This window comes from Rhinoraja longicauda, chromosome 4 (assembly GCF_053455715.1).
Source record: "Rhinoraja longicauda isolate Sanriku21f chromosome 4, sRhiLon1.1, whole genome shotgun sequence".
NCBI classification, from domain to species: Eukaryota; Metazoa; Chordata; class Chondrichthyes; order Rajiformes; family Arhynchobatidae; genus Rhinoraja; species Rhinoraja longicauda.
Window position 1 is genome coordinate 74027751 of NC_135956.1, and position 27063 is coordinate 74054813.

Below are 27063 nucleotides of genomic sequence, written 5' to 3' on the forward strand. Positions count from 1 at the left end.
AGTGGAGATGTGTTTCTAAGGAACGATGAATTTAAGGACCTATTAAATTATTTCCAATGAGATCATATTCCACTTTGGTGGTAAGAACAGGAAGGCAGATTATTATCTGAATGGTGTCAAGTTAGGAAAAGGGGAAGTAGAACGAGATCTGGGTGTCCTAGTTCATCCGTCACTGAGAGGAAGCATGCAGATACAGCAGGCAGTGAAGAAAGCCAATGGAATGTTCAAGTCAAGTCAAGTCAAAGTCAAAGTCAAAGTCAACTTTATTGTCAATTTCCAGTTAGTTTACACAGACAGAAAATCGAAATACCGTTTCCCACAATCCCGAGGAATAAAGTGCATTAAATTAAGTTAAAATTAAAAAGGCACAGCAAACAACAATCAATATAAAATATAGTCACTTCAATGAAAAAAAGATGAAGATGAATATATTACAATAAAAAAATAATGAACAGTAGTGCAAAGCCTGTCCATAGCAGCGTTAAAAAAAAATGTCTGGTGCTGGATGTGCGTGTGTGTGGGGTGTTAAAGTCCAGGTCCAATGGGGGCAGAGGGAGAGAGGAGGGAGGGAGGGGAGAGAGTTCAGCATCCTGACTGCCTGGGGGAAAAAACTGTTCTTTAGTCGTTTGGTGCTCGACCTCAGGCTGCGAAACCTTCTCCCTGAAGGCAGGAGGGTGAAGAGGCTGTTGGAGGGGTGGGAGGGGTCACCCACAATGCTCAATGCTTTGCGGGTGAGGCGGGTGGTGTAAAGGACCAGGAGTGTTGGGAGTGAGGCGCCAGTGATCCTCTCAGCAGTGTTCACTATGCGCTGCAGGGTCTTACGGCTGGAGGCTGTGCAGCTTCCGAACCACACAGTGATGCAGCTGCTGAGGATGCTCTCAATGGCGCCTCGGTAAAAAGTATACATGATGGGTGTGGGGGCTCCCGCTCTCTTCAGTTTGCGGAGGAAGTAGAGGCGCTGCTGGGCTTTCTTGGCGATGGACGTGGTGTTGTTGCTCCAGGAGAGATCCTCGGTGATGTTCACCCCCAGGAATTTGGTGCTGCTCACCTGCTCCACAGCAGCACCATTGATGGTCAGTGGGTGGGGGTGTTGGGTGTGCGTTGTCCTGAAGTCGACAACAATCTCCTTTGTTTTCTCCACATTCAGGAAGAGATTGTTGTCTGTGCACCACGCGGCCAGCTGGTTCACCTCCTTCCTGTAGTGGGTCTCGTCGTTGTTGCTGATGAGACCCACCACGGTTGTGTCGTCCGCAAACTTGACGAAGTGGTTGGAGCTGTGGGTGGGTGTGCAGTCGTGGGTCAGCAAGGTGAAGAGCAGGGGGCTTAAAACCCCCCCCTGTTATGTTGTTATGTTGACCTTCATAACAAGAGGAGTTGAGAGGAGTTGAGTATAGGAGCAAAGAGGTCCATTTGCAGTTATACAGGGCCCTATTGAGACCACACCTGGAGTATTGTGTGCAGTTTTGGTCTCCAAATTTGAGGAAGGACATTCTTGCTATTGAGGGAGTGCAGCGTAGGTTCTTGAGGTTAATTCCTGGAATGGCGGGACAGTCGTACATTGAAAGACTGGAGCGACTGGGCTTGTATACTCTGGAATTTAGAAGGATGAGAGAGAATCTTATTGAAACATATAAGATTATTAAGGGTTTGGACACGCTAGAGGCATGAAACATGTTCCCAATGGTGGGGGAGTCCCGAACCAGGGGCCACAGTTTAAGAATAAGGGGTAGGCCATTTAGAACGGAGATGAGGAAAATCTTTTTCACTAAGAGAGTTGTGAAGCTGTGGAATTTTCTGCCTCAGAAGGCAGTGGAGGCCAATACTCTGGATGCTTTCAAGAGAGAGATAGATAGAGCTCTTAATGATAGCAGGGTCAAGGGATATGGTGAGAAGGCAGGAACGGGGTAGATTGTGGATGATCAGTCATGATCACGGTGAATGGCAGTGCTGGCTCGAAGGGCCGAATGGCCTACCCCTGCACCTATTGTCTATTATTTTAAATTATTCCAAACTTTAGTTGTGGTATAAATTTCTTCAATCCATTTTGTAACTTGGCCTCTTCATTACTTTAATTTCAGTTTTTATTATATTATCAGTGGATTTTAAGGCAACTTGTCTCAAATGTCGAATATGAATTTAAGATAAACTGTAGCTGTCAGTTTAGGTTTTTTGACATTTTAGGTTGTTGTAGTAAATATAGTAGTAGAAGTAATTGAGTTGTTTTAAGTGAGATTCTGACAAATTTAATATAAACTAAATCAAGTGTACCCGTTGGGACCAAACCACTCTTGCATTGGTGCAGCACCCTCACCTCCCCCTCCCTCGTCCCCTCTGCCCCCCTTTCCCCTCCCCCCATTCCATCCGCCTCAACAACCCTTATCTCCCTCCCCCCTCCCCCCATCCCTCCCTAGAAGATAGATTTAAACTTTAAAATGTGATGGGTTTGTACTGCACCATAATGTTACATGTGGTAAATTGCTCTGGGAAGATGAATGAAACTAGAGAAATGACAAAGAAATGCTTTCCATGATGAGAATCCAACTAGAAAAGAAATAACATTTTTTTAAACATTGTGGGCTTGTTTTGCAATTCATCTGTCTTACAAAATTTGCATTGTTCATAAATTAATCTCCTGTAATTAAAGTAATTGGGTGGGATGCAAAAAAACTAGCATTCATGAAAGCTTGTAAGATTTATTTGTCGAAAAGAAATCGTGCACTATCAGTAACACTCATGACACACTTCTTATGGTCTTCAACTGTTGCTGTGATAATTAAAAATAATTGACAAAATATCATATCATATCATATATCTACAGCCGGAAACAGGCCTTTTCGGCCCTCCAAGTCCGTGCCGCCCAGTGATCCCCGTACATTAACACTATCCTACACCCACTAGGGACAATTTTTACATTTACCCAGCCAATTAACCTACATACCTGTACGTCTTTGGAGTGTGGGAGGAAACCGAAGATCTCGGAGAAAACCCACGCAGGTCACGGGGAGAACGTACAAACTCCTTACAGTGCAGCACCCGTAGTCAGGATCGAACCTGAGTCTCCGGCGCTGCATTCGCTGGAAAGCAGCAACTCTACCGCTGCGCTACCGTTGTATTTCAACTTTGGGAAAATGAATTTTGTGGCATTTCTGATCAGCAGCTTTTATATTGCAGTCGATGACTAGTCTTTACTGATAATTCATGATGGAAATCATTTCAGAGTTATGGCAGCAATGGAAGTTTTTCTGATAATTTGCATCTCACTGAATGCATATGAGAATCTGTGATTATGTAGGATTTGTGTTGACTTCTCAACTATTTCAAGCAGGCTATTAAAAAACTCCTGGAACTGAACAGGACTTGTGAAAGTTTAATTGGAGTAATTAGTTTGTTCCAAGCTTAATAATTTGACTGAATTATTTCTCATTGAATTTTCTGAAACAATTTCAATATTCTCATTAAATTCTTCACCACAAAATTATTGGGCATATAAGATATAGATCCTGAATATAATTGTGTTGGCATTGGAATGCACCTTTCACTCTCTTTTTCCAGCTTCTGATGTTAAGAGACATTTTTTTCTCTGCGTTCTATTTTAAGATTCGAATTTCCTATGGCAGAAGCCATTCATTTCAAAGTTCTAAGTGTTGAAATTTGGTTGATAAATTGAAGCACTGTTTATGTCACTAAACAATGTGGATTTACATTTCTCACCAAAACCACTCAAATAGTACATGCTGTACATGATTAATTTAATATTGAATATTAAGCACTGGTCACATTTTCGTGAGTATAACATTATTTAGCTGGTACTGCAAAGTAACTGAATTATGGCCTCTGGGATTTGCATTTACCTTTTGGGGGGGGGGGGGGGGGGCTTTGTAATATAACTGTCTCAAAATAAATTTTTATGTCCATAGGTAATTACATTTTTTTTAATTTTTCAGGAAATTGCCAAAAGCCACAAAGGACAGGAATGGAACATGCTTGTCACCAAATCTTGAAGAAGACAATGTTGATAACTTCTTGAAAACATCGATTGGAATGGCTCTTTTTACCACTGTGACTTTCAAATTGACAACGGCAACATTCTTGTGGTTTAGTGGATAATTGTCCACTTACATATTTATCGGTTTGGATCATCAAACGTTTATTTGTACACTTGCTTCCAAAGATTGTTTGCAGATGACACAGAATATATTTAGAAATGGATTGTCAAGACCTGAAGTGGAGGTGTCCTGGCTGCTTCCTGCTCAGTTTGGCCCAGTAAGGGCAGGTTGAATTTGGAATTGCAAGCATTGCTTGAAAAACAGTATGCAGGAAGCTGGTTTTCAAGCTACAAATGCATTAAATGGTATGTATTTATACTAGATTCACAATAGGAGAGTTTCCCATTGAGAGATCCCTAAACAATGTCTTTCTATGTAACTTCTGGACAAGAAATTATTTAAAAATTGAGAGACTTCATTGTCTTTAGATTGCATTTTGAATTTAAGTCACTTTGAATCCGAGTAGTCCATAAGAAGCTAACAAATGGATGGTGACCAGACAACTTGGATTAAACAAATTGTCAAATTAACAAGAACAAAATGAAATATATTTATAACTCAAAGGTTTGTCTGGAGTTATCTTACTCTTATATTAAATATTACTTTAAAAGCAAACATTTAAAGGGACAAAAAAGAAAAAGCTGCTTAGTTAGACTAATTGAATAACTCTTTGAAAGAACTAATCAAAATATGCTGGGATGAATGACAAACTCCTTTGGTGTACTATGAACATTTGAAATCTTTTTATGAGTGCAGAACATTGAAATAAAGGAACACGATAACATTTCTTATGACAGCTAGCTCTCTTTTCATTAAGTATATACCCATTTGCTTTCCCATTTATTGGGCTACATGAGAAACCTCATGGACTATAAGTGCTGGCGAAAGAGATGGGCTGAACGAGCTGTTTCTCAACTTCGATTGTTGGATAAAACACGGCCTATAACTTAGTCAGTGAAGACATAAACATTTATTCAACAAAACTGCTGATTATTATCAGCTTTATTAATGAATTGACTGCTTATTAACTTCTACAGTCTATAATGTTCAACTAAGGAAAATGTTAGTTCTTGGAATTCTGATGTTATTGATCCACATATTTATGGGTTGCAATTCCTCCAATACTACAAAATATGGCAAATAATATTCTGAATCTTTCTGATATTAAATTCAAGTGGTCATATCTGCATCACAAACTTCACAGGTTATTAATAAAATATATGCTGAGACATAGTTGTTGCAGTACTTGAAAATAAGGAATTCCTATAAAACTTAGCATCAGAAATTTGATATAAAACAGAAAAGCTATAAAGTCTCAGAGGATTGGGCAGTATCTGTGGATAAGAAACTGAGCATTTTCTTGTCAATGACTGCCTCCTCCAGCAGTTTGTTCCATACACCCATCATGCTTTGTGTGAAAAAGTTGCCCCTCAGGTTCCCATAAAATCTTTCCCCCTTCACCTTAAACCTATGTCCTCCGGTTCTCTATTCCCCTACTCTGGGCAAGAGACTCTGTGCATCTGCCCCATCTATTCCTCTCATGATTTTGTACACCTCTATAATATCACACCTCATCCTCCTGCACTTCAAGGAATATAGTCCTAGCCTGCTCAACCTCTCCCTTTGGCTCAGGCCATCGATTCATAAATCTTCTCTACACCCTGGTGGTGGGGATATGGAACGAGCTGCCAGAGGAGGTGATTCAGGCAGGTGCTATCACAACATTTCAAAGATACTTGGACAGGTATAGGGATAGGAAGGGTTTGGAGGGATATGGGCCGACCACAGGCAGGTGGGACTAATGTAGATGAGGTATCTTGGTCGGCAAGGACGAATTAGGCAGAATGGCATGTTTCCATGCTGTATAATGTTAAGTGGGAGCGTAGAGTTTGCAAAATGATTTGGTGCCGAGACGGGATTGGCTTGGTGACCTGGGGCAGTGAGGACCCTTGAACCCCTTGAATCCTCCTTGAGGAAGTGATGGAAGTAATTTTTCTGAACAAGCCAGCACGGGCAGCACAGTGGTGCAGCGATAGAGTCGGGTCTGATCTTGTCTATGGGTGCTGTCTGTGCGAAGTTTGCACGTTCTCCCTGTGACTGCGTAGGTTTCCTCCGGGTGCTCCAGTTTCCTTCCACATTCCAAGGGTGTGCAGGTTTGTAGGTTAATTGGCTTCAGTAAAATTGTAAATTGTTTTTAGTGTGTAGGATAGTGTTAGTTTACGGGGTATTTGCTGGTCAGCGCAGTGGGTTGAAGGGCCGGTATCCCTGCTGTATCTCTAAAGTCTAAAGACTTACACCAATTTTAATACATTTTAATAAAAGGCTGGGTGGCACAGAGGTAGAGTTGCTGCCTTACAGCGCCAGAGATCCGGGTTTGGTCCTAGCTGCGGATGGTATCTGTACTGAGTTTGTACGGTCTCCCTGTGACCACGTGGGTTGTCTACAGATGCTCCGATTTCCTCTCAGACAGTGGGCCAAAGGGCCTGTTTCCATGTTGTATCTCTAAAAAAAAAATTTGAAAGCTCATTGACCTGAAAGGAAAAGTTTGATAAAGAAAATATATGTTCAATTATTAAAGAAAGAAACTCTTACAATAAATAAATATAAATTAATTTGTGTGCCCTATTTCACGTTCATTAATTTGGTTTGTTTACTGCATGGTGTGATACAATGCCGAGCATTGCAGACATTTGCCAATACTTTCCTCGTATGCTCAGCAATTCAATTTTCTCACAGCAACCTAGTGGCCACATCGTCCAAACTTTTAATGTTGCTCCATGATTTTTAACAATTCTTAATGCCTCTGGCCCCATTTGTGTATTAATTTTCGGTTCCTGTTGCTTCACTAATTTCTATGGTGTACCACTGTTCCATTATTGCACCTAGAGTGTAAGCTGCTCCACAAAGATATTCATCTATTAAATTCTTAGTAAGCCCACAGCGCCATTCGTTTTGATTTATTGATTCACTGATGCCTACTGCACTACTATTATTGACTCCTGGGTGTCTGCTACCCCATTATCTTTTGTGAAATTTATATTGATTTATTGTGCGAGACATTCAGGTTTTTATTAATTCACATATAATTATTAACTTGTTAATTGGTTGGTGCCTTGTGATTGATTTGGTGTACTTGTTGTTTTCAATTTTATAGTGCTTATTTCTCCATTATCAATTTGTTGTTCCCTGCTGCTCTATAAATTTATTGATTGGGTGTTTATTTCTCTAAATGTAATTAATCAGTGAAATACTTGCATGAATGGGCTACCGCATTCACTACTATCATTTTGTTTTTGTGGTTTGTGCTGGTTTTAGTTGGATGAATTTTCATGATGTGCTTCTTTTAGAACACTACAATCACATCTTATTTTACGATTCCAGTTATGTTCTGAAAATGTATAATCTCTTACAGTTTCAAAGAAATTAGTACATACTTGAATCTTTTCTTCTGCTCCCCCCCCCCCCCCCCCCCCCCGTATGAACAGTTGTGGCCTGTTCACCGAACTAACTGAGTGTAACAATGCTGAGAGTGCAGTCTGGGAGTCGAAACTGCTGTTAGTTTGCTTAATCTTCTGGTGAATTTGGAGGATTTTGAACAGAGATTGATGGTTATATCTTTCCAATGGCTTGCTATGCCTGTTGTAGGTAACCCAGTTCTCAGAAGCATAAAGGGATTAGAGCTGCATAGTAAACCATGTTTTGCGGCAAGGTCTGAGGCCTTGATTTTCCAAATGCTCTTTACTTCATTCAATCAAAGACTGTGTTGGTGAATTAAAGGTGATGGTGCATTTCATCATCCAAGTATGCCTTTGCTGAGACGTGTCTTTAGAGGTACATGATTTCATAGTCATATGAAAATGCAAATAGGCCGTTCGGCCCACGACATTGATGACTATCACTGGAAACCTTCCATCACCCTCTATTGCCAAATCAATTTTGGATCCATTTTACCAAGTTTCCCAGGATTCCTTGAGCTCGAACTTTTTGGACCAGTGTCCCATGTAGCACCATGACAAAGGTTTGTTACTGAAGTTCATGTAAACTACCCACCTACTGCACAGATCCCCTCAAAACATTCCTCAAAATTTTCAATCAGATTGTTTGACAAGATTGTTTGACAAAGCTATGTTGGTTATCTCTGCTCCAGCCTTTTCAAGCGATCGTTATTCCTGTTCCTCAGGTGAGGGTTTGGATAGTAGAACATTGGCCCATGATGTCAGCCCAAAATGTTGTCAGATTAAATTAATCCTTTCTCCATGTGATCCATATCACTCCCTACCCTGCATATTTTCATATGCTTATCTAAAAGCCTCTTATTCACTACTATATCTAATTCCACCACAACTCCGGGCAGCACTTTCCAGGTACCTACCACTCCTTGTGTTTACAAAAATAACATTTGCTCTGCACAATTCTTTTAAACGTCCCCCGCTAATCTGGCAGCTCTGCCGTCTAATTTTTGACATTTCCATGTTGGGAGAAAGATTCTGACAAGCTATGCTTTTCAATAGACAATAGACAATAGGTGCAGGAGTAGGCCATTCAGCCCTTCGAGCCAGCACCGCCATTCAATGCGATCATGACTGATCACTCTCAATCAGTACCCCGTTCCTGCCTTCTCCCCATACCCCCTCACTCCGCTATCCTTAAGAGCTCTATCCAGCTCTCTCTTGAAAGCATCCAACGAACTGGCCTCCACTGCCTTCTGAGGCAGAGAATTCCACACCTTCACCACTCTCTGACTGAAAAAGTTCTTCCTCATCTCCGTTCTAAATGGCCTACCCCTTATTCTTAAACTGTGGCCCCTTGTTCTGGACTCCCCCAACATTGGGAACATGTTTCCTGCCTCTAATGTGTCCAATCCCCTAATTATCTTATATGTTTCAATAAGATCCCCCCTCATCCTTCTAAATTCCAGTGTATACAAGCCCAATCGCTCCAGCCTTTCAACATACGACAGTCCCGCCATTCCGGGAATTAACCTAATGAACCTACGCTGCACGCCCTCCATAGCAAGAATATCCTTCCTCAAATTTGGAGACCAAAACTGCACACAGTACTCCAGGTGCGGTCTTACCAGGGCCCGGTACAACTGTAGAAGGACCTCTTTGCTCCTATACTCAACTCCTCTTGTTACGAAGGCCAACATTCCATTGGCTTTCTTCACTGCCTGCTGTACCTGCATGCTTCCTTTCATTGACTGATGCACTAGGACACCCAGATCTCGTTGAACTCCCCCTCCTCCTAACTTGATACCATTCAGATAATAATCTGCCTTTCTATTCTTACTTCCAAAGTGAATAACCTCACACTTATCTACATTAAACTGCATCTGCCATGTATCCGCCCACTCACACAACCTGTCCAAGTCACCCTGCAGCCTTATTGCATCTTCCTCACAATTCACACTACCCCCCAGCTTAGTATCATCTGCAAATTTGCTAATGGTACTTTTAATCCCTTCGTCTAAGTCATTAAGACCTTGTCGAAGGCTTTCTGAAAGTCGAGGTACACCACATCCACTGACTCTCCCCTGTCAATTTTCCTAGTTACATCCTCAAAAAATTCCAGTAGATTTGTCAAGCATGATTTCCCCTTCGTAAATCCATGCTGACTCGGAATGATCCTGTTACTGCTATCCAAATGCTCAGCAATTTCGTCTTTTATAATTGACTCCAGCATCTTCCCCACCACTGATGTCAGACTAACTGGTCTATAATTACCCGTTTTCTCTCTCCCTCCTTTCTTAAAAAGTGGGATAACATTTGCTATCCTCCAATCCACAGGAACTGATCCTGAATCTATAGAACATTGAAAAATGATCTCCAATGCTTCCACTATTTCTAGAGCCACCTCCTTAAGTACCCTGGGATGCAGACCATCAGGCCCTGGGGATTTATCAGCCTTCAGTCCCATCAGTCTACCCAAAACCATTTCCTGCCTAATGTGGATTTCCTTCAGTTCCTCCATCACCCTAGGTTCTCCGGCCCCTAGAACATTTGGGAGATTGTGTGTATCTTCCTCAGTGAAGACAGATCCAAAGTAATGGTTTAACTCGTCTGCCATTTCTTTGTTCCCCATAATAAATTCCCCTGCGCATTTAATTACAACACTTTAACTTCTGTATTTACCTCCCCTCTCACATCGGTCACAATTGGCCCTGCCCTTAATTTCTTTTCCCCTCTAGAACTTCTGTTCCCATTCTTCCGAGAGTCTTTTGCAATATCTCCTGTATTCCCTTTTACCTCATCTTCATATTCACAATTTGTTAACCCCTCCCCCCCACTACTTAGTTTAAAGCCACAGGTGTCACACTAGCAAACCTGCCTGCCAGAATGTTTGTCCCCCTGCTGTTAAGATGTAACCCGTCCCTTTTGTACAAGTCACCCCTAGCCCAGAAGAGATCCCAGTGGTCCAGAAATCTAAATCCCTGCTCTCTGCACCAGCCCCTCAGCCATAAATTCATACCCTCTATCTCTCTGTTCCTGGCCTCACCAGCACGAGGTACCGGTAGCAGTCCAGAGATAACCACCTTCGACGTCCTACTTCTCAGTGTTTTTCCCAACTCTCTAAACTCCCGCTGTAGCACCTCCTTCCTCTTCCGCCCGACGTCATTCGTGCCCACGTGCACAACGACTTCAGGTTGATCGCCTTCCCTCACTAGGATTTTCTGAAGCCGGTCCGTGATGTGTTGAACCCTGGCACCAGGGAGGCAACAGACCATCCTCAAGTCCCTCCTGCTGCCACAGAATCTTCTGTCCGTCCCTCGGACGATGGAGTCACCGACCACTACGGCTCTTCCTGACTTCGGTCTCCCCTGTCGAGTATCCTTGCCAACAGGTCCGCCACTCGGACTGGAAACGTCTTCTGCCCCGACAGTTCCCAAGAGGGTATACCTATTTGCAATAGGCACAGCCACTGGGGTCTCCTGTAGTCCTCGTCCACTCCCCCCTGAAACAGTCTCCCACCTTCGCTCGACCTGGACCCTTGGCGTGACAGCCTCACAATAGGTCCTGTCGAGGAAACTCTCGCATTCCTATCAGGTTATTCCTCAGTTTCTGACACTCCAGAGGTTGCCAATTTTTCCCGACCTTTCCATAGAGCTAATACCCTCTAATCCATGCCGCCTTTTGGTAAACGTTTCCTGCAGACTGCAAATCCCACACATACTTTTTGTAATGGAGAAGCTGGAACTACCCACAATGTAGACACAAAATGCTGGAGTAACTCACCGGGACAGGCTGCATCTCTGGAGAGAAGGAATGGGCAATGTTTCGGGTTGAGACACTTCTTCAGACTGATGTCAGGGGAGTGGGAGGGACAGAGATAGAATGTTGTCGGAGACTAAGACTGATGGGAGAACTGGGAAGGGGGAGAGGATGGAGAGAGAGGGAAAGCGCAAACAATCACTGTTCCAGACATACACTGGCCCTATCCCCGAACTCTACCTCCGCTACATTGATGACTGCATCGGTGCTACCTCCTGCACCCATGCAGAACTCACTGACTTCATCAACTTCACGACAAATTTCCATCTTGCACTCAAATACTCTTGGACCATCTCCGACATCTCCCTACCGTTTTTAGATCTCACCGTCTCCATCACATTCTATTACAAACCCACTGACTCCCTTTGCTATCTAGACTACACTTCTTCCCACCCTGCTTCCTGTAAAGACTCCATCCCCTACTCCCAGTTTCTCCCGTCGACGCCGCATCTACGCACAGGATGTGGTTTTCCATACCAGGTCATTGGAGATGTCCTCATTCTTTAGGGAACGGGGATTCCCCTCTTCGATTTTGGGTGAGGCTCTCACTCGGGTCTCCTCGATATCCCGCAGCTCTGCTCTTGCTCCCCCTCCACCCATTTGTAACAAGGACAGAGTCCCCCTTGTCCTCATCTTCTACCTCATCAGCCATCGCATACGGCATATAATTCTTCAACATTTTCGCCACCTCCAACGGGATCCCACTACTGGCCACATCTTCCCATCTTCACCCGTTTCTGCTTTCGGCAGAGACCGTTCCCCTCCCCAGGTACTTTCCCCTGCAAACGCAGGAGATGCAACATCTATCTGTCCCTTTACCTCACCCCTCGACTACATCCAGTCTTTTCAGGTGTGGCAGAGGTTCACTGGCACCTCCTCCAACCTCATCGACAGTGTCCGCTGTTCCAGGTGTCAACTCCTGTATATTGGCGAGACCAATCGCAGGCTCGGCGATCGTTTCACCGAACACCTCTGCTCAGTCCGCCTTAATCTATCCGATCTCCCGGTTGCTCAGCACTTTAACTAGCCCTCCCATTCCCAATCTGACTTTTCTGTCCTGGGCTTCCTCCATTGTCATAGTGAGGCCCAGCGCAAACTGGAGGAACAGCACCTCATATTTTGCTTGGGTAGCTTACACCCCAGTGGTATGAACATTGACTTCACTAACTTCAAGTAGCCCTTGCTTTCCCTCCCTCTCCATCCCCTCCCCCTTCCCATTTCTCGCACCAGTCTTACTGTCTCCGACTACATTCTATCTCTGACCCGCCCACTCCCTTGACATCAGTCTGAAGAAGGGTTTCGACCTGAAACGTCACCCATTCCTTCTCTCCAGAGATGCTGCCTGTCCCGCTGAGTTACTCCAGCATTTTGTGTCTTCCTCGATTTAAACCAGTATCTGTTGTTCTTTCCTACAACCCACAATGTAATGGGTCAACCAGAGCTGCACATTATGCGGAGGGAGAACTCAAAGTAATGTTTCAAGTTGACAAGCTTTCATCAGAACTTTGGATTTTAGTTATAATTGAGATGGAGGTGAAGGGAATGTCTGATAGGGGGAAGAGCAAGAGATCTTAGTGATGCGGATTGATGTCTACTGGGAGATTCCCTTTGTACCCACTCCCGGCGCCACTTGTCGATCTTTTCTCTGCAGCTTAAAACATATATATTTTCTACATCTTCCCGAATCTGAGAAAATTCTTCAACCTAAAACATTAACACTATTTCTTTCTACATATGTGTTGCCTGACCTGCTGCATAGTTCCAACTTTTATGTTTTTATTTCAGATTATATCATATGTGTTTTTTAGGTTCTGAGATAATTATGTTACTAACATACGACTGACAACTGCATTGGGTCTACCTCTGCACCCACGCAGAACTCACGGACTTCATTAACTTCACTACCAATTTCCACCCTGCACTCAAATTCACTTGGACCATCTCCGACATCTTCCTTCTGTTTCTTGATCTCGCCATCTACATCACAGGAGATGGACTATTGACGGACATCTATTATAAGCCTACTAACTCCCACTGCCATCGCGACAACACATCTTCCCACACTGCCTCCTGCAAAGACTATCCCCTACTCCCAATTATTCCGTCTATGCCGCATTGGCGCCTAAGATGAGGTGTTCCATACTAGGATGTCCGAGATGTCCTCATTCTTTAGGTAACGGGCGTTCCCGTCTTCCATCACAGATGAGGCCCGCACACGGGTCTCCTCGATATCACGCAACTCCGCTCTTGCTCCCCCTCTCCCCAGTCGCAGCAGGGACGGAGTCCCCCTAGTCCTTACCTTTCAGCCCATCAGCCCTCGCGTGCAGCACATAATCCTCGGACATTTTCGCCACCTCCAACAGGAACCACCACTAGTCACATCTTCCTATCACCACCCCTTTCCGCTGTGAACGTTCCCTCTGCAACTCCCTGGTTAACTCATCACTTCCCACCCGAACCATCCCCTCCCCAGGTTCTTTCCCCTGCAACTACAACTGCAGGAAATACAACACCTACCCCTATCTCTCCTCCCTCGACACCGTCCAAGGACCCCGGCAGTCCTTTCAGGTTCACTTGCAGCTCCTCCAACCTCATCTACTGTATCCGCTGTTCCAGGTGTGGACTCCAATATATCGGCGAGACCAAGAGCAGGCTCGGCGATTGTTTTGCTGAACACCTTTGCTCAGTCTGGCTAGGCCTACTTACATCCCAGCGATATAACTGTATAAATATTGATTTCTCTAACTTCAAGTAACCCTTACTTTCCTTCTCTCTCCTTCTCTCCCCTCGAGTTCTCCGACTAATTTAAACGGTCCTTCTGATTAATTTTACTGATTGTATGCCTCCTTGTCATCTTCCCTCAGCTAACAATGAACCATTCTACATTTCCTTAACATTGTCTGCTTTGATCTGCCATTTTCACACTTTACCCCTCCATATCTCTAGACTCCTTGTCCCCTGACTCTCAGTCTGAAGAAGGGTCTCGACTCAAAACGTCACCCATTCCTTCTCTCCAGAGATGCTGCCTGAGTTACTCCAGCATTTTGTGTCTATGTTCAGTGTAAACCAGTATCTGCAGTTCCTTCGTACACTTATGTTATTAACTGACCTTGTCTGGCCTGCAGACAGCACGAATAATAGGTAGGAGTCAAAAGTCAAACACATTGTAAGATCCAAATAAGTGCCAGACAATTAATGCCTAGGTTAATCTGGAAAGATGAATGAGATGTTGTCAATTGTCAACTTGTGCATACTACAAGCGAGGACGTAAACAGGTTTCCTGCAGAAATGTCTCAAATGGTGGTAAAACGTACTTCAAATTAAATGAATCTCAATGTAAAACTAACCCAAGTAACGTACCAGATGTCAAATTGTGAGTGCTGCAATTGTACCTCTTGCATATACCATAATTCTGTAGTAGCAAAGTGAACAAGGAACACTGAAGGGCAAGAGTAAGCAGGAAGGTATAAACTTTACTGATATCCATGCCCTCATTAATGCTGTGCTTAATCATCTTGGATTTGGATGAGGCCAAAGCTCTTCAACTGCACGTAACATTTGGCCCCAATCTACATAGTTGAGAAATAGATGAGGCTGGGGTAGGAGTGGTTGCAAGCCAGTAGTCTTAACAGTTTCAAAAGGACATGAAACAAACGAATGATCTGATAACTTGCAGCTTCCTCTAGTGACGAACTTGCCCCTGGCTGATTCAATGTGTGCTCCTGGGCAGGCAGCATCAACATAACTTATGTTATTGTTTAAAACAATATTGTTTTTTAAAAAAAGGAGGATCATGCAGAAGCAGTGTCCTCTCATTCAGCACTGCTCAATGCAGCAACTGTCAAATGGTAATTTCCAGAACTAGGTTTTGGGAAATACCTATTGGGGAACTTGACATTTGCTGCTGGACATGGCTGAGGGTATGTGCATGGGGTTTGGGATTGCAAATGTTTACTGGGAGTTGTCTATGAACGTTAATTTAGTAAGTTCTTTCTGACTTAATTTGAAGATCCTTAAAAGCAAATAATATGCTCTTTTGCAGAGTGCAAATTCCACTGCAACAATGGCAACTGTTTGAAATTTGGAAACTTGATTTGCAACCAACTAAATGACTGTGGCGATAATAGTGAAGAAGAAAACTGCTTGCTAGTAACTGAACACCCACCTCCAACAATTTTTAACTGTAAGTGTTGAATTTGGCTCCTGTTTATATTTTATATTGCCATGAATAGTCGGAGAACTACGATTCTTTTTGTATTTCTTGTCATTGATATGAGGATGAATGGAGCTTGAAATTTTCCGTTTTAGCAAATAAAAAATACCTTGCAGTTGAACCTGGAAAATCTTTTTTTCACTGATACTGTTCTCTACAGCTATGTGTATGGATTACAAAGTATTGCATGTCTGTCCACTGCCAGTGTTCAGAATATCTAATGTCTGGAGAGGAATTTTGTGAGGGGAGTAAATATCCGGTTGTTGTGTACCTTGTAGTGTAAGTGTGATGCAAGTAGATGAAGTACGAGTTTCCGCTGAGGGACAAAGTTGAATCCCACAGGTGATAACTTCTGGATTATTATCTCCATCACACGTGAACTGCACATGTTCAATAAGGTCAGAATGTTGAGCTCAAAGTTTGATTTGGTCGGAATCGAGTTTAAGTCATAATGCACTTAGACATGAGGTCTTTCAGCACAGAAATGACCCTTGAACCCAACTCATCTATGCTGACCAAAATATCCATTTAGGCTAGTCCCATTTGCCTTCATTTGACCCATATTCCTCTTAACCTTCCCTATCCATGTACAGGTGCTCCCCGGCTTACGATGTTTCGACTTGCGATGTTTCGACTTTGCGATGGTGCAAATGGCAGCGACCCTTAGCGAGCCGCCGCTCGCTTCCGGCCATGTGATCGCGTGTATTACAATGCATTTTGACTTACAATACTTTCGGTTTCCGATGGGTTTCTCGGAACGGAACCCCATCACACCTGTATCTGTCTAAGTGTCTTTAAATTTTATTATTATACGTGCCTAAACCACTTCCTATTGCACTTCCTGTTTCATATATGTACCACTCTGTGAAAAAGGTTGTTCCTCAAGTAACTGTTCAGTCTTTCCCCTTTCACATCTCACTGGCAACTGTTGCGCTTTCTTTGGAGAAGGGCCTTGCTTGGACTGGCCTTGGACCAGTGTCTTGATGAATGAAACAACTAGGGCTACATTCAGTGCTTTAATTTAGATATTGGAGGAGAGTTCTATTGAGAAGAAATTTAGAAAGTTAAAGAAGGGCATACATGGGTCGCGAAATGAGCAATGATAGCCAGAGTGTGAAAGGAATGGCCACTGTACTAACATTACAGTGCATGTGAAGTAAAGTAGAGTAAGGTGGTAAGAAGACAAAACTAAAGGCTCTTTATCTGAATACAGGATTTTCCATAAACTGATCAATTTATTGGCACAAAGACAAATAAATGAGAATAATTTAATAGCCATTAGAAAGATATGATTGCCAGGTGCCAAGGTTGGAAGCTAAATGTTCTTGGGCAGATAACGTTTTGGAAGGATAGGCAGAAGCTAGAAGAAGATGGGGTAACTAATAAAGGGTGAGATCAGTAGTAAGAAATGACCTTGGATAAATAGGAGGAAGAAAAGTGACTGGCGAGAGTATAAATAGAAGGACACAAAGTGCTGGAGTAACTCAGTGGGTCAGGCAGCATCCCTGGAAAACATGGACACGTGACGTTTCAGGTTGAGACCCTTCTTCAGGGGGGGGGGGGGGGAAAGAAAGCTGGAAAAGGTGAGAGGCAGGACAATGCGTGAAAGGCCAGAGATACGAAAGGAAAGAAGGCGTGAGACTGGTTTGAAGAGTTGCGGATTGTAAGGCCAGAGGAAGGAGATTGGCAGGTAAGGTAGGGTGGGGTGAATAGAGGGGAAATAGGTTGGAATCCATGTGAGGTACAGGGGAGGAGAGGGAGACCAGGTGGGGGGGGGGGTTTGGGGAGAAAGAGTAGGAGTTATCTAAATTTGGAGAACTCAAATGTAAACTACCCAATGCAAACTATGTTGCGTGTGGCCTCACTCTGGCAATGGAAGAGGCCCAGGTCAGTGTGGGAATGGGAAGGGGAGTTAAAATGGTTAGCAACTGGGAGATCCAGTAGGCCTTGACAGTATATATATATATTGGTATGCTAACAATAGCCGCACCAACGTTAAGACAGATCTTAAATCAAGAAATAATGGGATCTTACAAAAGGAAAGTATGAAAATAAATTCTGGTGACTTTCATCTTCCAAACAAAATTGGCAAAGGTAATCTTGAGGACAAATTCATATGGTGTGTCTAGGCCTTTCTGAGCATGAGCTGTTGTGAAACCAGGGAGCAGGCTATTTTCAATCTGGTCACATCTGGTGAGGATTAATTAAAAGTCTTGTCAAGGTTTATTTGGAGAAGAGCAAGCATAACACAGTCTGGCTTTATATCCAACTTGTAAATGATAAACTCGAGTCTGAAACTAATGTTCTCGAGGATGAAAGAACCGTTGCTGATTCTGGAAGTTAGGAGTGATACCTACTTGAAAAGAAGGTAATATGATCTCCTGAAGATTAGTGGGAGGTCAGAAGACTGGGAAAATTTTACAAGCGAGCAAACGATGACTAACAAAAGCTGAAGAGAAAAAATTAATTGAGAATGAGCTTGCTAGAAACATTAAGACAGCACAATCATATTAAGAAGAAGTGAAAAACTCAGGTAAAATCTGGTCCTGGAGAAGATGAGCAATTAAAAATTGAAAACTTGGGTTTCTGGCGCCGTGGGTTAGCATTTCTACTACTTGAACAACTGTGCTGCCTCTGAGCTGCTGTCCTATCTGAGTTAGTATTGATCTTCTAAACCCCCCCCCGATTCTGCTAAGGACAAATTAGATTGTAAAACCATACATGAATATCTCCGTTCAAGAAAGGAGAGAGACAGAAAGCAGGGAACAATTATCTAGCTAGCCTGTTTGCGGTCATTTGAACATGCGGGTATCTTTTTTTAAGAAGCATCAGCAGGATATTCAGAAAATCATGATACAGTATTATTGTATCGTTTATGTGGCAAACTTATGAGTCCTTCGAGAATATAATGAGAAGAATGACAAAGGGGAACCTGTAGATAATGTGCATTTGTATTTCCAGAAGGCATTTGATAAAATTGCCCCTCAAGATTACCTCAAAAGGGAAGACTTCATTGTATTTAAGATAATAAACGAACATGGATAGACAAATAACAGAAAGAGTGTCAGGATAAATTGGTTATTTTCAGGTTGGCAAAGAATAACTACTACGGGGTATTTGGATAAAAGGGCCAAGTGAATTATAGCCATTTATTGGCAATATAAAGATGGATTTGAAAGTAAGTTGTGAGGAAGTTACAGTTTGCAAAGGGATTTTGATAGGTTGTTAGTGGGAAAAGTTTTGCAAGATGATGTGATATGGTGGGGTTCTTGTTTTCACAATAATAAATTACCATGCAGGTACAGACATTAATTAGGAGGTCAACTAGAATGTTGCAAATAGAGATGTCTTTCTACATCATTGGTTAGATTACACTTGAAAAAATGTAGAGTTTTATTATTACAGCTGTGTTGGCAATAAATGCCATCCAAATTTTACCATAAAATCCAGCGCACTGGTTGTTTCCTCATTTTAGTTTTAGTAAAAGGTATTTCTTAAAAAAAAATTATTGACTTTTTGCAAACTGGTCTCTGCTCTTGTAAATGGTATTTGTTCCCTTTGCAAACAGAGTATGGAAATGTATGTTATCCAGATTACAATATTCTTAAGTTTCCTAAGCAGAGCTCAAAACTATTTTACATGGCTGGAGACACAAGAGACTGCAGATGCTGGAATCCTTTATTCGTCCCACAATGGGGAAATTTGCAGGGTTACAGCAGCAAAGTGGATAGCAAAAATAAATAAGCATTCATTAAAAAAAAATAACAGTAATTATCTTTATATACTGGTCTGCTGGGAGCAGTGCTGATTGTGCAGTCTGACGTGTCCTGCATGGGGTGGGAGTCGTTGTCCAGCAGTGATGATAGCTTTGCCATAATCCTCCTCTTTCCCACCGCCTGCACTGAGTCGAGGGGGCATCCCAGGACAGAGCTGGCCTTCTTTATCAGTTTACCAAGTCTCTTCCTGTCAGCAGTTGATGCAAAAATCAAAGTGTTGGAGGAACTCAGCAGGCCAGGCAGCATCTGTGAAGGGAAATGGACAAATAGTTGTTTTTGGTTGTGACCCTTCTTCAGTCTGAGGGGGGGTGGGTACGAAAGCTGGAAAATAAACATTAGGGTGGAGCAAAGCTGGGTAAGTGATAGGTGGATACAGGTGCAGAGAGGTGATTGGCAAATGGGCGCAGATAATGACAAAATCTAGAGGTGCAATGGAGTAAAAAGGGTGTCAAATAAGGAAGGAAGAGGAGTGAAATGTAAAGTCAGAGGGAGGGATATGGGTGGAAGGGGACAGGGTGGGGGGATGGGGGAGATAACGAGGGGCGACAAGAAAGAAATGTGTGAATGGAGTACAGAGGGGTGAGAGATGCATGCAAAGAGGGGGAAGGAACAGTGAAAGTTGTGGGAGAAGGTTGTGTGCACTGGAGGAGGAGGGGGGGGGAAGAGAAATCAGAAGGGTGGGGGGGAGGTTGAGTATTTTTCCTTTTTCACCCATTTTCCTTTTATCCAGGGTGAGGTCTTCGATCCAACATCTCAGGCTTACTTGACCCATAACCTTCAACGTTGTGATGCAGATACTTTAAAAATGCTGTGTGTCTATGCCTTCACTTCATGCAATGCATTCCAGATTTCAATGCCTCTCTGGGTGAAAAAGAAAATCACTCAGATAGCTCCTCCTACCCATTACCTGCGTGCATGGTGTGTCAAGGAACCTGGTTTTGTGCAGAACCACTTCAGCTTTAACCCTTAATTGCTCTCAAGAATGTAATGTTAAACTATCACATTGAAACACTGCTATCCTTCTCGTGGACGTGTTCTCTCAACACTGAAGGGATGGATGTTCCAGATTTCAACCCAGTGATGATAAAGGACCTACAAAGTATTTTCAAGTCAGAATGGAATGTGACTGTTTATTAAAACTACAGTTGTCACACTGGTATGAACTAGCACCAGCTGCTGCAACAGCTGAGCTCAAATTCTCAGTGACATTTAGATATGCCACTCATCCTGCTGACCACAGGGCAGCAAGTGTGAAGTAGAAGAATGCATAAATGGGAATACATACTTGTCGCAAAGGTGATATGGAAACAGGCCCTTCGGCCCACCGAATCACCGCCGACCAGCGATCCCTGCACATTAACACTATCCTACACATACTAGGAACAATTTACAATTACACCAAGCCAATTAACCTACAAACCTATACATCTTTGGAGTGCGGGAGGAAACCAGAGCACCCAGAGAAAACCCACGCATGTCTCATGGAGAAGGTACAATCTCCGTACAGACAAGCACCTGTAGTCAGGATCGAACCCGGGTCTCTGGGGCTGTAAGGCAGCAACTCTACCGCTGTGCCACCTTGCTGCCCAGTTGATTGAAATTTTCACATTGAATGACATGAGCTGACTACCTCATGTCTAAAAGATAAACAGTTTCTGGAGTGTGTTCGAAGTAGTTTGCTTCAACAATGTATTCCAGACCAGGCCATATGACATTCAGTAATGTGTCTGATTTAGTTAGCAGTCCAACTGTATGAACATGTGTCTTAAAACAGCTATGGTATATTTACATTTAATACAGATGACTCGTGAATGAGGAGGGGAAAGCTTTTTCAGAAAAAGAGGCCTGTTGCGATTTTTCCATAACATGAAGCCACGTCATCTGCGCATGCTCCAAGAAACACGAGTTAGAAATATATTTTGTGTTGATTTATTTATTACTTTTCACCCAAGTTCCACAAAGCCAGATATGGACTACCCTCTGAGTGAAAATCGTTCTTCTGAGGTCCCTCTTAAGTTTATCCATTCTCACCTTAAGCCTAAGACATGTAATGTTAGAATCCACTTCTCTGGTTGAAAGACTGAGTGTTCACTTTATTCAGTTATGGCGGCGCTGCCCTAGCAGCTGCGGCTTACCTGAGGTCCATTTGTCTTTGTGTTTTGTTGTTTTTTTGTGTCTTAATTGTCGATGTGATGTCGTGTTTTTGTGTTTGTGTACTATGTGTGTATGTGGGGGGGAGGGGGGGAACTGTAAAATTGTAATATGTGTCCCTTCCGAACGGAGACCCGACCTTTGTGTTCTGGGTCGTGTCTCCGTTCCTGCTGCGGCCTACCATCGGCCCAACTTCTGGAGCTGGCGGCCTCCAGGGCTCTGGTTCGCAGAGCCCGGGGACCGGACTCACCATCAGCGGAGCTGTCCGTCTTCGGAGGCTGCGGGAGCGGCTGCGACTCGCCTTAGGCTCGGGCCGCGTGGATGCCGACATCGGGAGCTCCGGCAGCGGCAGCGTGTTCGCCCGCCCCGGATCGCGGGGCTTGGGTTGCGGACATTTCACCGTCCGGCGCGGCCTAAGATAGGCCGCGGGATTTTTCTCTGCTGGGCGGGGGCTTCAATGTCGGGAGCCACGACCGCCCCGACGTGCAGCAACAGCGGCAGCGACAGCGTGTTCGCCCGCCCCGGATCGGACTTATCATCGGCGGAGCCGGCCGTTTTCGGAGGCTGCGGGAGCGGCTGCGACTCGCCTTAGGCTCGGCCCGCTGCGGACCGTCCGGCGCGGCCTGCAACCACAACAACCTGACTGCGGGAGAGGACGGCAGGAGAAGGGAAAAGACATTGTGGCCTTCCATCACAGTGAGGAGAGGACTGGAGGAGACTCACTGTGATGGATGTTTTCTTGATGGATGTTTCTTCTTTTGTGTGTTTTTGGGGTTGTGTAATTTTAATGCCTATTTTGATGCTTTTGTTGTTGGACTGTGGGTGACATAATTTCGTCCAATTTGGATGACAAATAAAGCTATCTATCTATCTTATGCATCTCATGATTTTGAATACTTTTATTAGGTCACCCTCTTAGCCTCCTATACTCCCAAGAAAAAATTTCAGCCTATCCGGCCTCTCCCTATAACTCAAGCCTGCAAGTCCAGGTAATAAACTAGTGAATCTCTCCTGTACCTTTTCCAACTTAATGACATCCTTCCTATAGTTGAGCGACTAGAACTGCACACAGTACTCCAAGTGTAGTATAACCAATGGTTTGTACAACTGTATCATGATGTCCCAACAAGACATTTGTCAAATACCTTAATCACCGTTCCACCCGAACCACTATATTCCACTGTATTTCTAGATTTCTTTGTTCCGCAACACTTTCTGGGGCTCAGTCATTCACTGAGTAAGCCAGTCTGAAGAAGGGCCTTGACCCGAAACATCACCCATTCCTTCTCTCCCGAGATGCTGCCTGACCCGCTGAGTTATTCCAGCATTTTGTGTGTACTGAGTAAGTCCTGCCCTGGTTTGGAACACCAAAGTGCAACACCTCACACTTGTCTGAGTTAAATTCCATTTGCCATTCGATGGACCACTTTCCCAATTGACCTAGATCCTGTTATAAATTTGCATATCCTTGCTCTCTGTCCACCAACTTTGTCATCCAAATCGTTAATATAGATAACAAACAGTAAACCAAGCACTGCAGCACATCAGGCCTTTAACCAGAAAAATAACCTTCCACAACTATCCATTGACACCTACCTACCACTAAGCCAATTTTGAATCCAGTTGGTAATTGTATATTATTGTCACATGTACTAAAATACAGTGAAAAATAATGTTTGAGTGCTTCCAGTCAAATCATATTATACATGAATACAATCAAGCTACAGACATTTAACATGTAATACAAAGAGAAAAATGCCAGTGTGCAGAATATAGTGTTACAGCGTTTTAGTGTTACAGTTATAGGTAGGTGTGCCTTCTTGTTTGTAGCATCAGTGTGGTTGATCCAGGACGGATTGTTGGCGATATTCACGCCTAAGAAGCTGAAGCACCCATCCATCTCCACTTCAACACGGTTGATGCTGAATGGGGTGTGTTGTGCACCACCTGCTTCCTGAAGTCAGTAACTAGCTCATTTGTCTTGTTGACGTTGAGGAAGTGGTTGCCATTTTGATACTATGTTACCAAACTGTTAATAAGTCAATGACATGCTCACCTTGTGATCTAACTTTCCAGACTAGCCTACTATGTGGGACCTTGCCAAAGGCCTTGCTAAAGTCCATATAGACAATGTCTACTGGTCTATCCACATCAATCCTGGTGACCTCTTCAAAAAACTTTTAGATTCGTGAGATGTGATTTCCCACGCACACAAAGCCATGCTGACTATCCCTAATCAATCCCTGCCTATCACCATTGACATCAGCTTACTGACCTGTAGTTCTTGTTATCCTTCTTAAATATCAGTACAACATCAGCCATCCTCCAATCTTTTGGAACTTCATCTGTGGTTAATGATGATGCAAATATCTCTGCCAAAGCCTTCACATCAAAGCCTCTATTTCCTTAAGATTGAGCAGAGTTGGAATGTTGACAAATGCTCTATTGAACATCTGCAGATGTACAGTAGATTGCACAATGACTGGTTGTATCACGGCCTGGCAACATGTATGCCAGGAACAAAGGAAATTACAGAGAATGATGGACACTGCCTGGTTCATCACAGGTACTAATTATCAAAGGGATCTAGAGGAGGCTCTGGTTGGGAAAAAAAGGCAGCCAATATCATCAAAGACCCACTCCACCCTGGCCATGCTCTCATGTTGGTTATACCATCAGGGAGAAAGTAGAGGAGCCTCAAAAGTGTGACCATCTGTTATAGAGTCATATAACGTGGAAACAGGACCTTCGGCCCAACTTGCCCAGGCCAACCAACATGCACCATCTACTCTAGCCGTACCAGCCTAATTTGGCCCATATCCCTCTAAACTATCCCATCATATCTGATTCAAACCAGAAAGGTAGGTTATCTGAAAGTGTTGAATTTAATGTTAATTCCTGTGTGGTTTGACATAAAAACATAGAAACATAGAAAATATGTGCAGGAGTAGGCCATTCGGCCCTTCGAGCCTGCACCGCCATTCAATATGATCATGGCTGATCATCCCGCTCAGTAACCTGTACCTGCCTTCACTCCATACCCCCTGATCCCTTTAGCAAAAAGGGCCAAATCTAACTCCCTCTTAAATATAGCCAATGAACTGGCCTCAACTACCTTCTGTGGCAGAGAATTCCACAGACTCACCACTCTCTGTGTGAAGAAATGTTTTCTCATCTCGGTCCTAAAAGACTTCCCCCTTATCCTTAAGCTGTGACCCCTGGTTCTGGACTCCCCCAACATCGGGAACAATCTTCCCGCATCTAGCCTCTCCAACCCCTTAAGAATTTTATATGTTTCTATAAGATCCCCCCTCAGTCTTCTAAATTCCAGCGAGTACAAGCCTAGTCTATCCAGACTTTCTTCATATGAAAGTCCCCCCATCCCAGGGATCAATCTAGTGAACCTTCTCTGTACTCCCTCTGAGGCAAGAACGTCTTTCCTCAGATTAGGAGCCCAAAACTGCACACAATACTCCAGGTGCGGACTCACCAAGGCCCTGTACAACTGCAGTAGAACCTCCCTGCTCCTAAACTCAAATCCTCTTGCTATGAATGCCAACATACCATTCGCTTTCTTCACTGCCTGCTGCACCTGCACGCTTGCTTTCAATGACTGGTGCACCATAACACCCAGGTCACGTTGCATCTCCCCTTCTCCTAATCGTTCACCATTCAGGTAATACTCTGCTTTCCTGTTCTTGCCGCCAAAGTGGATAACCTCACATTTATCCACATTATATTGCATCTGCCATGCATTTGCCCACTCGCCTAATCTATCCAAGTCACTCTGCAGCCTACTAGCATCCTCCTCGCAGCTAACACTGCCACCCAGCTTCGTGTCATCCGCAAACTTAGAGATGTTGCATTCAATTCCCTCGTCCAAATCATTAATATACTGTAAATAACTGGGGTCCCAGCACTGAGCCTTGCGGTACTCCACTAGTCACTGCCTGCCATTCCGAAAAGGACCCGTTTATTCCTACTCTTTGCTTCCTGTCCGCCAATTTCTTCCCTCTCCACAGATATTGCATTACCTGCTGAGTGTTTTCAGCATTTTTAGTTTTTACTATTTTAGCTGTTGAAAGGAAGCAGCATGGGGTTTAAGAGGCTTAGTCAGACTTAACGAAACTGGCCACATTTTTTGAAGAGGTAGCACGTTAGAGAATTTGGGCAAAAGCATTTATATGGATTGACAGCAGGAATTTGATAAGGTTCCTCATAAGAAATGGTTGTAGTTGAAGACATTGAATGCAAATAGTTGACTTGTTTGGGATATTGGCAAAGTGTTAGGAGTCAGAGTGGAGATTATAGGAATGTAGTCATATTGGCAGGATATGGCTAATGTTGCCTCATGGGATCTACTTTGGAGCTACAGTTAAGACACAAGAGACTGCAGCTGCTGAGATAAGCTGCTGGGGGAACTTGGTGGGTCAGGCATCATCTGAGAAAGCAAAAGGATGGATTAAGACCCTGCTTCAGGACTACGTAAGTAAAGGGGAGATAGCTATGTGAGGGGCAGGGATAAGGCAGATGCTGGAAAGTGATGTGTGGTGAGGAGGGCTTGATGGGCAGATGGAGCCAAGTGGGGGAGGCTCCATTATGTTGTTCTGAAAAGTCATGAACTTCAGGACTAGCAAGAATTTTATAAATATAGATGTATATAGGGTACGGCAAATTTTTATAGTTAAGATCTGGATTACTGGTAGGTGAAACAAGCTGGATATGTTAACTGGACTTCTATTCCTATTCCAAACATTTCTCGGTTGCCCTGGGTAAACTGGTATGATATGACTTTGTTTCAAACCAACTGTAAAAACCCTGACATAATTGTAGAATATTTGCTCTGGAATCAAATGTATTGGTTCAAATCACATTTCTGTGACTTGAAAACATGATTGAGATTGCTACTCCGGAGATTGAGTAGGTCAGTTGCTGTGTTTAGATCACATTTATGAATTGTCTTGACAAGCACTTGAATCTCGACATTACAGAGCCATGGAACAAGGGCTGGTAAATGGGATTTGTTTAGAAAGGTACTCGGTGGTCGGCATAGATACATACGGTGGGCCGATGGGGGGTTTTCTGTGCTGTATGTCTCTGACAATTGGCTGCTGTTTCTGTTTGGTGCCTAGGTTAAACTTTGTCATTGGCATTGAAATTCTTTGGTATGTCTTGAGGTTATGAAAGTACTTTGCATCATAAAATTATTTTATATGATATTAAAGATATAGTTAATATTTTATCAACATGAGAGTCTGGTTTTGAAGAATGGGGAAACCAGCTGAATAAATGTGGTTGGATTCTGCTTTTTTATGCAGTGGCTTGGGTGGAGGTGAAATTTATAAAGTTCATTAAATATTTAGTAGTCTGGTGCAGATGTTAATGAAATGGATCATGCTATTTTAAGAGCTTTAACAATGATAGTAATTTTCAGAGTAGGATTACTGACTTGCACACTGAAAGTCTTTGAATTCTAATAGTGTTTGTCATCATCCTGGCTGTACAAGCAGATGGATGATCATGAATACTGTCTAGACAGACTTTGCGCAAGTGAAACTGTGGTCTCTCAGGACATAACAGTGAGAGCTGGTTTAGATAATTGGAAATGT

The 27063-nt window shown here is 43.4% G+C and overlaps 1 protein-coding gene across 5 annotated transcripts in view; it reads left to right on the forward strand.

Moving 5' to 3' along the window:
- Positions 1 to 27063, forward strand: part of ldlrad4a (low density lipoprotein receptor class A domain containing 4a) — a 127777-nt gene that overhangs the window by 32773 nt on the left and 67941 nt on the right. For all 5 annotated transcript variants that reach the window (XM_078398074.1, XM_078398072.1, XM_078398075.1 and 2 more), the window contains exons 2-3: positions 3945 to 4351; positions 15357 to 15497. In XM_078398074.1, the coding sequence (XP_078254200.1) occupies positions 4312 to 4351; positions 15357 to 15497 (181 nt within the window). In that variant the 5' untranslated portion in view covers positions 3945 to 4311. The remainder of the gene's footprint in view (positions 1 to 3944; positions 4352 to 15356; positions 15498 to 27063) is intronic.